Source organism: Mustelus asterias, chromosome 2 (genome assembly GCF_964213995.1).
Source record: "Mustelus asterias chromosome 2, sMusAst1.hap1.1, whole genome shotgun sequence".
In the NCBI taxonomy this organism is placed as follows: Eukaryota; Metazoa; Chordata; class Chondrichthyes; order Carcharhiniformes; family Triakidae; genus Mustelus; species Mustelus asterias.
The window spans coordinates 41761665-41774572 of NC_135802.1; the positions used below are offsets into that span (position 1 = coordinate 41761665).

Consider the following 12908-nt stretch of genomic DNA (forward strand, 5'->3'; position numbering starts at 1 on the left):
ATGTTGATCTTGCCAATGACACCCATATGCCCCCATTGCCAAGAATGCAAAAAAAGGTATTGGTCTCTGCCCACATCCCCTCCCAACCTTTCGACCCTACTTCCTTTTATGTGCAACCCAGAACACGTTCTCCCAATTCAATTATTTTCAACTGTAGTTTCAAAATCCTTGGCCCTTCATTTACCAAACTTTCCTGCAGCCACCTATTTGCTCAACCATACCCTCACCTGCACCTTTAATGCCCTCACCTCCATGAAAGCCAGTAGTCTCTCACCCTGGCTGTGTCCCCTGGTCTGGCTCTCATCTTAGCTACCTTAACTCCAAGGAAAGGAGATGATGAAAGGATCTGGATGGAAACTTGTTCAGCCACTTATCAGCAGTTTTAGTACGATTATGTAAAGCAGTCTTGGGTCCTCCTCTTATCTGCCAGAGCATTATTCCAGAATTGTCTTGGAATATAACATTACCACTTGGCACCTTTTCTCCCTTGCAAACCATCCTCTTTTGTTTTTCTCTCTCATCTCCACTTTCACCTCCAACAACAAATGTGATAAAATTGTGGCTATCCAATAAGCTGCCCCCTCCATTTCTCTCCTACCTCCCCTCATGCCCTCTCTCGGTCACCCTGTACTTGAGACCCAACTCACATTCCCTTGATCTTGTTCCCAACAACCTAATGACCATTCAAACTCCCTTCCCTCAAGTTTGTTGTTATTATTCCACTTCTCAAAAGACTAAGCTTTGGCTCCTTGGTCTCTGCAAATGATCATCTCATCCCCATCCTCTCTTTCCTGTCCAAAGGTTTTGAATCTAGTCTGCTGTCAACTCCCAAATTTGCGCCCATCTTTTCTGGAACTTCACATTTGATTTTATTTGATTCATTATTGTCACATGTATTAGTATACAATGAAAAGCATTGTTTCTTGTGCGCTATACAGACAAAGCATACCGTTCATAGAGTACATAGGGAAAAAGGAAAGCAGAGGATGCAGAATGTAGTGTTACAGTCATAGCTAGGGTGTAGAGAAAGATCAACTTAATGCAAGGTAAGTCCATTTAAAAGTCTGATAACAGCAGGGAAGAAGCTGTTCTTGAGTTGATTGATTTGATTAGATTTGATTTATTATTGTCACATGTATTAGCATACAGTGAAAAGTATTGTTTCTTGTGCGCTAGACAGAAAAGCATACCGTTCACAGAGAAGGAAATGAGACAGTGCAGAATGTAGTGTTACAGTCATAGGTAGGGTGTAGAGAAAGATCAACTTAATGCAAGGAAAGTCCATTCAAAAGTCTGACAGCAGCAGGGAAGAAGCTGTTCTTGAGTCGGTTGGTACATGATCTCAGACTTTTGTATCTTTTTCCTGATGGAAGAAAGTGGAAGGGAGTATGTCTGGGGTACGTGGGATCCTTGATTATGCTGGCTGTTTTTCTGAGGCAGTGGGAAATGTAGACGGAGTCAATGGATAGGAGACTGGTTTGCGTGATGGACTGGGCTTCGTTCACGACTCTTTGTAGTTTCTTACGGTCTTAGTCAGAGCAGGATCCATACCAAGCCGTGATACGACCAGAAAGGATGCTTTCTATGGTGCATCTGTAAAAATTGGAGAGAGCCATAGCAGACATGCCAAATTTCCTTAGCCTCGTGAGAAAGTAGAGGCGTTGGTGGGCTTTCTTAACCATAACCTTGGCATAGAGGGACCAGGACAGGTTGTTGGTGATCTGGACACCGAGAAACCTGAAGCTCTTACTTTAATCCCTCCACTCAGATTTCCACCTCAGCCACATTATCACTGAGAGGTTGTTTCCACTGGAGTCTGAAACACAGGTCACGGTCTCAGGATAAGTAGCCTATCATTTAGGCCTGTGATGATGAAAGATTACTTCACCCAAAGGGTTGAGAGTGTTTGGAATTCTCTACCCCAGAGGTTTATGGATGGTTCGTTGTTGAGATTTAAAATAGTATTTAAATATTACAAGTGAGCCCAGGACAGAATAATCTGGGCTCACTTGTCTCTGTGACCTCGTCGGGGAAGATTCTCTCCGGCGAGGATCACATATGGTCCCCATAACGGAGATCAGATGTGATATCTTTGTCAGTAGAACCGGAGGCCTGTGGAGATCGGGCAGAGAGAGGGTGCCCCTTGGCAGTGCCAACTCAGCACTGCCAGCCTGGTGCTCTGGCACTGCCCACTGGGTACCCTGGCATTGCTAGCCTGGCACATTGGCAGTGCCAAAGGGGCAGGGCCTGAGGAGGTGGGGAATTAGGAGGGTACCACTGCGCACTTTGCAACATTGATGGATGGGAGGTAGTGTGGGAATAAATCTAGACCGAGAGAGTGGTTGACGATTGGTCTGGGCGGGGGGGGGGGATGGGTCCAGGCGGGGGGGCCGATTGGTCACGGGGCACCTGCCATAGCGAGAGGCAGATAATCGGCCATGGAGGCTGGCTATAGCTGGAGGAGGCAGTGACACGTTTCTGTGCTCACACAGCACCGAAATCTGCACAAACGCAATGGTGCCCTCTGCTGCTATCAGCCAGCCTTTGGGCTAATTAGGCCCTGCCCACTCCCCCAGCTGGCAGATTCCAAGTTTGACTTGATTTTTTTGGCAAAGTCAGGTAAGATTCGATTTTTAAGTTGCCCAAAAAAGGTATGAATTTCTCCTGTTTTCATACTTGCTCAGGAATTTTTTTGGTAAGATCACCCCCTATGACTTTATATGTGGCTCAGTTTAAAACTTTGTATAATAATATTCCTGTGAAGAGCCTGGGAATGTTTTATTATGTTAAAAACACAAATCAAATATAAATCATTCATGTTGTGACAGCATTCTAAAAGTAATAAAACATTTGTTTGGGAAAGACAGTCATATGGGTTACAAGGTCACTCCATCACTGGTACAAAGAAAGCCTGTTCCCTATTGTATATTAGAACATAGAACATAGAACAGTACAGCACAGAACAGGCCCTTCGGCCCACGACGTTGTGCCGAGCTTTATCTGAAAACAAGATCAAGCTATCCCACTCCCTATCATCCTGGTGTGCTCCATGTGCCTATCCAATAACCGCTTAAATGTTCCTAAAGTGTCTGACTCCACTATCACTGCAGGCAGTCCATTCCACACCCCAACCACTCTCTGCATAAAGAACCTACCTCTGATATCCTTCCTATATCTCCCACCACGAACCCTATAGTTATGCCCCCTTGTAATAGCTCCATCCACCCGAGGAAATAGTCTTTGAACGTTCACTCTATCTATCCCCTTCATCATTTTATAAACCTCTATTAAGTCTCCCCTCAGCCTCCTCCGCTCCAGAGAGAACAGCCCTAGCTCCCTCATCCTTTCCTCATAAGACCTACCCTCCAAACCAGGCAGCATCCTGGTAAATCTCCTCTGCACTCTTTCCAGCGCTTCCACATCCTTCTTATAGTGAGGTGACCAGAACTGCACACAATATTCCAAATGTGGTCTCACCAAGGTCCTGTACAGTTGCAGCATAACCCCACGGCTCTTAAACTCCAACCCCCTGTTAATAAAAGCTAACACACTATAGGCCTTCTTCACAGCTCTATCCACTTGAGTGGCAACCTTTAAAGATCTGTGGATATGGACCCCAAGATCTCTCTGTTCCTCCACAGTCTTCAGAACCCTACCTTTGACCCTGTAATCCACATTTAAATTAGTCCTACCAAAATGAATCACCTCACATTTATCAGGGTTAAACTCCATTTGCCATTTTTCAGCCCAGCTTTGCATCCTATCTATGTCTCTTTGCAGCCTACAACAGCCTCCACCTCATCCACTACTCCACCAATCTTGGTGTCATCAGCAAATTTACTGATCCACCCTTCAGCCCCCTCCTCTAAGTCATTAATAAAAATCACAAAGAGCAGAGGACCCAGCACTGATCCCTGCGGCACTCCGCGAGCAACCTGCCTCCAATCCGAAAATTTTCCATCCACCACCACCCTCTGTCTTCGATCTGACAGCCAGTTACCTATCCAATCGGCCAACTTTCCCTCTATCCCACACCTCCTCACTTTCATCATAAGCCGACCATGGGGGACCTTATCAAACGCCTTACTAAAATCCATGTATATGACATCAACTGCCCTACCTTCATCAACACACTTAGTTACCTCCTCAAAAAATTTAATCAAATTTGTGAGGCACGACTTGCCCTTCACGAATCCGTGCTGACTATCCCGGATTAATCCGCATCTTTCTAAATGGTCGTAAATCCCATCCCTAAGGACCTTTTCCATCAATTTACCAATCACTGAAATAAGACTAACCGGTCTATAATTACCAGGGTCATTTCTATTCCCTTTCTTAAACAGAGGAACAACATTCGCTATTCTCCAGTTCAATACTTCATCTACCATTACCTATTTAAAAATATACAATGATCTCAACACGTGGAATTATAACTATCACAATAAAACCTTGGGTTGCAGGTAAGGAACAATAACAGACAGGAGGTTTTGCAGAGATAGATATTCATACCTCTAGTACAAGCCAAAGCTGATCTCCATTCCTTGCATCCTTCTTGTAGTACATTCCATAGAATTTGACCACGTTTTCATGATCAGAGAGAGCTTGGAGGATGTTATACTCAGCCTCGATTTCTTCATCAATATCCTAACATCAAAAGTATACAAAATTAATTTAAAACTGAAAATCTCCAGTGTCAAGTCTGTCAGTTACGACAACATTTTTCAGTGTCTGATTTCATTTAGCATTTATCTAATGTCTAATTGTTGTGGCAATTGTGCATATTCAAAACAATGATGCAATATAGTGCATGCAATCTGTGGCATTTAACACCCACTACCTGTTTTAAAACACCATCTTTGTCTATTTATAGAATCCCTAAAATGCAGAAGGAAGCCATTCAGCCAATCAAATCTGCATTGACTCACTGACAGAGCAACTTACCCAGGCCCAAACCCAATAGTTTTATTTAAATGTATTTAAAGCAGTAGTGATCAGGTTCTCACCGACTCTGGTGATTGCATAATGTTCAACACCATTTGCGACTCCTCAGATATTGAAGCAGTCCATGTTCAAATGCAACAAGATCTGGACAATATCCAGACTTGGGCTGACAAGAGGCAAGTAACATTCGTGCCACACAAATGCCAGGCAATGACCATCACCAATAAGAGACACTCTAACCGCCGCCCTTTGATATTCAATGGTGTTATCATCACTGAATCCCCCACTGTCCACATCTTTGGGATTACCTTTGACCAGAAATTCAACTGGACTCACCACATAAACACAGTGGTCGTAAGAGCAGGCGAGAGGCAAGTAACTTACCTCCTGACTCCCCAAAGCCTATCCACCATCTACAAAACACAAGTCAGAAGTGTGATGGAATATTTCCCAGTTGCCTGGATGGGTGCAGCTCCAACAACACCCAAGAAGCTTGACACCATCCAGGACAAAGCAGCCCACTTGATTGGCACCGCATCTACAAACATCCACTGCCTCCACCATCGACTCGCAGTAGTAGCAGTGTGTACTATCTACAGGATGCACTGTAGCAATTCACCAAAGATCCTTAGACAGCACCTTCCAAACCACTTCCATCTAGAAGGACAAGAGCAGCAGATACATGGGACCGCCACCATCTGCAAGTTCCCTTCCAAGCCATCCTGACTTGGAAATATATCGTCGTTCCTTCACAGTCGCTGGGTCAAAATCCTGGAATTCCCTCCCCCACAGCATTGTGGGTCAGCCCACAGCACATGGACTGCAGAGATTCAAGAAGACAGCTCACCACTACCTTCTCAAGGGCAACTAGGGATGGGCAATAAATGCTGATGTGGAGATGCCGGCGTTGGACTGGGGTAAACACAGTAAGAAGTTTAACAACACCAGGTTAAAGTCCAACAGGTTTATTTGGTAGCAAAAGCCACACAAGCTTTCGAAGCTCTAAGCCCCTTCTTCAGGTGAGTGGGAATTCTGTTCACAAACAGAGTTTATAAAGACACAGACTCAATTTACATGAATAATGGTTGGAATGCGAATACTTACAACTAATCAAGTCTTTAAGAAACAAAACAATGGGAGTGGAGAGAGCATCAAGACAGGCTAAAAAGATGTGTATTGTCTCCAGACAAGACAGCCAGTGAAACTCTGCAGGTCCACGCAACTGTGGGCGTTACAAATAGTGTGACATGAACCCAATATCCCGGTTGAGGCCGTCCACGTGTGTGCGGAACTTGGCTATCAGTTTCTGCTCAGCGACTCTGCGCTGTCGTGTGTCGCGAAGGCCGCCTTGGAGAACGCTTACCCGAATATCAGAGGCCGAATGCCCGTGACCGCTGAAGTGCTCCCCAACAGGAAGAGAACAGTCTTGCCTGGTGATTGTCGAGCGGTGTTCATTCATCCGTTGTCGCAGCGTCTGCATAGTTTCCCCAATGTACCATGCCTCGGGACATCCTTTCTTGCAGCGTATCAGGTAGACAACGTTGGCCGAGTTGCAAGTTACTCTTGCAACTCGGCCAACGTTGTCTACCTGATACGCTGCAAGAAAGGATGTCCCGAGGCATGGTACATTGGGGAAACTATGCAGACGCTGCGACAACGGATGAATGAACACCGCTCGACAATCACCAGGCAAGACTGTTCTCTTCCTGTTGGGGAGCACTTCAGCGGTCACGGGCATTCGGCCTCTGATATTCGGGTAAGCGTTCTCCAAGGCGGCCTTCGCGACACACGACAGCGCAGAGTCGCTGAGCAGAAACTGATAGCCAAGTTCCGCACACACGCGGACGGCCTCAACCGGGATATTGGGTTCATGTCACACTATTTGTAACGCCCACAGTTGCGTGGACCTGCAGAGTTTCACTGGCTGTCTTGTCTGGAGACAATACACATCTTTTTAGCCTGTCTTGATGCTCTCTCCACTCCCATTGTTTTGTTTCTTAAAGACTTGATTAGTTGTAAGTATTCGCATTCCAACCATTATTCATGTAAATTGAGTCTGTGTCTTTATAAACTCTGTTTGTGAACAGAATTCCCACTCACCTGAAGAAGGGGCTTAGAGCTTCGAAAGCTTGTGTGGCTTTTGCTACCAAATAAACCTGTTGGACTTTAACCTGGTGTTGTTAAACTTCTTACAATAAATGCTGGCCAGCCAGCGACGCCCATGTCCCACGAATGAGTAAAAAAACTATGTCCTGTGATTTACAAGCATAGACAAGTTGAGTACAGTCAACACTCTGCCTGTTGTGAACAGTTGAAAGGACGAGCTGTTTGATATGATCCATTGGGAGATACATTTTGTCAATGACCCAAAGGGTTGTCCAATTTCTAAATGCAGCAGTAAGATTTAGGGTTCAAGATTACCCAAGACAGGCAGTTAAAGACTCATAACTGATTTTAACGAAGCAGTTAACGAAGCAATAGTTCAGATAATGTGAGGGAACACTTTGGATCCAGTGATCATAATGCCATTAGTTTCAACCTGATCGTGGATAAGGATAGATCTGGTCCTCGGGTTGAAGTTCTGAACTGGAAAAAGGCCAAATTTGATGAAATGAGAAGGGAACTGGGAAGTGTGGATTGGCACAGGCTGTTCTCTGGTAAGGATGTAAATGGAAAGTGGGAGGCCTTCAAAGGAGAAATTTTGAGAGTGCAGAGTTTGTATGTTCCTGTCAGGATTAAAGGCAAAGTAAATAGGAATAAGGAACCTTAGTTCTCGAGGGAGATTGTAACACTGATTAAGAGGAAGAGAGAGTTGTATGAAATGTACAGGCAGCAAGGAACAGATCAGATGCTCGAGGAGTATAAAAAGTGCAAGAAGCTACTTAAGAGGGAAATCAGGAGGGCTAAAGGAAGACATGAGGTTGCTTTGGCAGAGAGAGTGAAGGAAAATCCAAAGAGCTTCTATAGGTATGTTAGGAGCAAAAGGATAGTGAGGGATAAAATTGGTCCTCTTGAAGACCAGAGTGGTAGACTGTGTATGGAACCAAAAGAGATGGGGGAGATACTAAATGGTTTTTTTGCATCCGTATTTACTGAGGAAACGGGCATGGAGTCTACGGAAATAGGGCAAACTGGTAGGAAGGCCATGGAACCTTTTCAGATTAAAGGGGAGGAGGTGCTCGCTGTCTTGAGGCAAATCAGAGTGGATAAATCCCCAGGACCGGACAGGGTATTCCCACGGACCTTGAGGGAAGCTAGTGTTGAACTTGCAGGGGCCCTGGCAGACATATTTAAAATGTCAGTATTCACGGGGGAGGTGCCGGATGATTGGAGGGTGGCTCATGTTGTTCCGTTGTTTAAAAAAGGTTCCAAAAGAAATCCGGGAAATTATCGGCCAGTAAGTTTGACGTCGGTGGTGGGCAAGTTATTGGAAGGTGTGATAAGGGATAGGATCTACAAATATTTGGATAGACAGGGACTTATTAGGGAGAGTCAACTTGGCTTTGTGCGTGGTAGGTCATGTTTGACCAATCTATTAGAGTTTTTCGAGGAGGTTACCAGGAAAGTGGATGAAGGGAAGGCGGTGGATGTTGTCTACCTGGATTTCAGCAAGGCCTTTGACAAGGTCCCTCATGGGAGGTTAGTTAGGAAGGTTCAGTCGCTGGGTATACATGGGAAGGTAGTAAATTGGATAAGACACTGGCTCAATGGAAGAAGCCAGAGAGTGGTTGTGGAGGATTGCTTCTCTGAGTGGAGGCCTGTGACTAGTGGTGTGCCGCAGGGATCGGTGTTGGGTCCATTGTTGTTTGTCATCTATATCAATGATCTGGATGATAATGTGGTCAATTGGATCAGCAAGTTTGCTGATGATACAAAGATTGGAGGTGTAGTGGACAGTGAGGAAGGTTTTCAAAGCTTGCAGAGGGATTTGGACCAACTAGAAAAATGGGCTGAAAAATGGCAAATGGAATTTAACGCAGACAAGTGTGAGATATTGCACTTTGGAAGGACAAACCAAAGAAGAACGTACAGGGTAAATGGTAGGACTCTGAAGAGTGCAGTTGAACAGAGGGATCTGGGAATACAGGTACAGAGTTCCCTAAAAGTGACGTCACAGGTGGATAGGGTCGTAAAGAGTGCCTTTGGTACATTGGCCTTTATAAATCGGAGTATCGAGTATAAAAGTTGGAGTGTTATGGTAAGGTTATATAAGGCATTGGTGAGGCCGAATTTGGAGTATTGTGTACAGTTTTGGTCACCTAGTTACAGGAAGGATGTAAATAAGGTTGAAAGAGTGCAGAGAAGGTTCACAAGGATGTTGCCGGGATTTGAGAAGCTGAGTTACAGAGAGAGATTGAATAGGTTGGGACTTATTCCCTGGAGCGTAGAAGATTGAGGGGAGATTTGATAGAGGTGTATAAGATTTTGATGGGTATAGATAGAGTGAATGCAAACAGGCTTTTTCTGCTGAGGCTAGGGGAGAAAAAAACCAGAGGGCATGGGTTAAGGGTGAAAGGAGAAAAGTTTAAAGGGAATATTAGGGGGGGCTTCTTCACGCAGAGAGTGGTGGGAGTGTGGAATGAGCTGCCGGATAAAGTGGTAAATGCGGGGTCACTTTTAACATTTAAGAAAATCTTGGACGGGTTCATGGATGAGAGGGGTGTGGAGGGATATGGTCCAAGTGCAGGTCAGTGGGACAAGGCATAAAATGGTTCGGCACAGACAAGAAGGGCCAAAAGGCCTGTTTCTGAGCTGTAATTTTCTATGGTTCTCTATGGTTCTATAATTTAGTTATTATTGGCGAAATAAACAGGAAAAACATACAACCCCATGACAAATGAGATTGGTTCACTGACTCCAGAGAAAACCGCATAGTTGGTACAGAATAGGGTAAATTTTCCACCTGAACACTCACGGGTGGGATGGAAAATTTGGCGAACCATTTAAAGGTCCGTTGACCTCGGGCAAGAATTTCCGGTCTCAGGGCATGACCGGAAAATCCTGTCCATTAACGTGTTGATCTCAGTAGCTTGCGATGAAAGCATTCTGCTCTCTAGCGATGTGTTAGGGAACTCAGACCGTGTTTTCCAGATTCTGAAGGGGGAGGGGAAACAGTCACAAGTCGTGGTGCACATTGGTACCAATGACATAGGTAAGAGAAGGGACGGGGATTTAAAGCAGGAATTTCTGGAGCTGGGCTGGAAGCTGAGAGCCAAGACGAAACATGTGGTCATCTCTGGTACGTTGCCGGTACCACGTGATAGCGAGTTGAGGAACAGGGAGAGAGTGCAGTTAAATATGTGGTTGCAGGGATGGTGTAGGAGGGAGGGTTTCAGATACATGGATAATTGGAACACGTTCTGGGGAAGGTGGGACCTGTACAAACAGGACGGGGTGCACCTGAACCAGAGGGGCACCAATATCCTCGGAGGGAAATTTGTTACGGCTCTTCAGGGGGGTTTAAACTAATTTGTCAGGGGAGTGGGAAAGGGAGTTGTAGTCCAGAAGTCAGTGAGGGTGGTGAGGTATTGGGGAAGGTATCAGGGTCAAGGATGGGTACTGGTAGACAGGAAGGTGGGTTGAAGTGTGTCTACTTCAATGCAAGGAGCATCCGGAACAAGGTAGATGAACTTGGGGCGTGGATTGGTACTTGGGACTACGATGTTGTGGCCATTACGGAGACGTGGGTAGAACAAGGACAGGAATGGTTGTTGGACGTTCCGGGGTATAGATGTTTCACTAAGTGTAGGGAAGCTGGTAAAAGAGGTGGAGGAGTGGCATTGTTAATCAAGGATAGTTTAACGGCTGCGGAAAGGCACTTCGTGGGGGATCTGCACACTGAGGTAATATGGGCTGAAGTTAGAAATCGGAAAGGAGCGGTCACGTTGCTAGGAGTTTACTATAGGCCCCCAAATAGTAATAGAGATGTGGAGGAAGAAATTGCTAAGCAGATTATGGATATGTGTGGGGGTCACAGGGTAGTGGTCATGGGGGACTTTAACTTTCCAAATATTGATTGGAACCTTTGTAGGTCAAATAGTTTGGATGGGGCAGTTTTTGTGCAGTGTGTGCGGGAGGGTTTCCTGACACAATATGTGGATGGGCCGACTAGAGGTGAGGCCACATTGGATTTGGTACTGGGAAATGAACCGGGCCAAGTGTTAGATTTGGTTGTGGGAGAGCAATTTGGAGATAGTGACCACAATTCGGTGTCTTTTGTTATTGCAATGGAGAGGGATAGGGCCGTACGGCAGGGCAAGGTTTACAATTGGGGGAGGGGTAATTATGATGCGATTAGGCAAGAATTAGGGGGCATAAGTTGGGAACAGAAACTGTCAGAGAAAGGAACTAATGAAAAGTGGAACTTTTTCAAGGAACAAATACTGGATGTCCTTGATAGGTATGTTCCTGTCAGGCAGGGAGGAAATGGCCGAGTGAGGGAACCATGGTTCACAAAAGAGGTGGAATGTCTTGTGAAAAGGAAGAGGGAAGCTTATGTAGGGATGAGGAAACAAGGTTCAGATGGCTCGATTGAGGGTTACAAGTTAGCAAGGAATGAGCTGAAAAAGGGGCTTAGGAGAGCTAGGAGGGGACATGAGAAGTCCTTGGCGGGTCGGATCAAGGAAAACCCCAAGGCTTTTTACTCTTATGTGAGGAATAAAAGAATGACCAGGGTGAGGTTAGGGCCGGTCAAGGACAGTAGTGGGAACTTGTGTATGGAGTCAGTAGAGATAGGCGAGGTGATGAATGAATACTTTTCTTCAGTGTTCACCAAGGAGAGGAGCCATGTTTTTGAGGAAGAGAAGGTGTTACAGGCTAATAGGCTGGAGGAAATAGATGTTCGGAGGGAGGATGTCTTGGCAGTTTTGAATAAACTGAAGGTCGATAAGTCCCCTGGGCCTGATAAAATGTATCCTAGGATTCTGTGGGAGGCAAGGGATGAGATTGCAGAGCCTTTGGCGTTGATCTTTGGGAACTCGCTGTCCACGGGGATGGTGCCAGAGGACTGGAGAATGGCGAATGTTGTTCCTCTGTTTAAGAAAGGGAATAGAAATGACCCTGGTAATTATAGACCGGTTAGTCTTACTTCGGTGGTTGGTAAATTGATGGAAAGGGTCCTTAGGGATGGGATTTACGACCATTTAGAAAGATGCGGATTAATCCGAGATAGTCAGCACGGATTCGTGAAGGGCAAGTCGTGCCTCACAAATTTGATTGAATTTTTTGAGGAGGTAACTAAGTGTGTTGATGAAGGTAGGGCAGTTGATGTCATATACATGGATTTTAGTAAGGCGTTTGATAAGGTCCCCCATGGTCGGCTTATGATGAAAGTGAGGAGGGTGGGATAGAGGGAAAGTTGGCCGATTGGATAGGTAACTGGCTGTCTGACCGAAGACAGAGGGTGGTGGTCGATGGAAAATTTTCGGATTGGAGGCAGGTTGCTAGCGGTGTGCCGCAGGGATCAGTGCTTGGTCCTCTGCTCTTTGTGATTTTTATTAATGACTTAGAGGAGGGGGCTGAAGGGTGGATCAGTAAATTTGCTGATGACACCAAGATTGGTGGAGTAGTGGATGAGGTGGAGGGCTGTTGTAGGCTGCAAAGAGACATAGATAGGATGCAAAGCTGGGCTGAAAAATGGCAAATGGAGTTTAACCCTGATAAATGTGAGGTGATTCATTTTGGTAGGACTAATTTAAATGTGGATTACAGGGTCAAAGGTAGGGTTCTGAAGACTGTGGAGGAACAGAGAGATCTTGGGGTCCATATCCACAGATCTTTAAAGGTTGCCACTCAAGTGGATAGAGCTGTGAAGAAGGCCTATAGTGTGTTAGCTTTTATTAACAGGGGGTTGGAGTTTAAGAGTCGTGGGGTTATGCTGCAACTGTACAGGACCTTGGTGAGACCACATTTGGAATATTGTGTGCAGTTCTGGTCACCTCACTATAAGAAGGATGTGGAAGCGCTGG

General features: G+C 45.5%; 1 protein-coding gene across 1 annotated transcript in view; it reads right to left on the reverse strand.

Annotated features, from left to right (window-relative positions):
* Positions 1-12908, reverse strand: part of LOC144503259 (myosin-IIIa-like) — a 159092-nt gene that overhangs the window by 91126 nt on the left and 55058 nt on the right. Inside the window, exon 3 of the mRNA XM_078227691.1 lies at positions 4510-4644. Within this exon, the coding sequence (XP_078083817.1) occupies positions 4510-4644 (135 nt within the window). The remainder of the gene's footprint in view (positions 1-4509; positions 4645-12908) is intronic.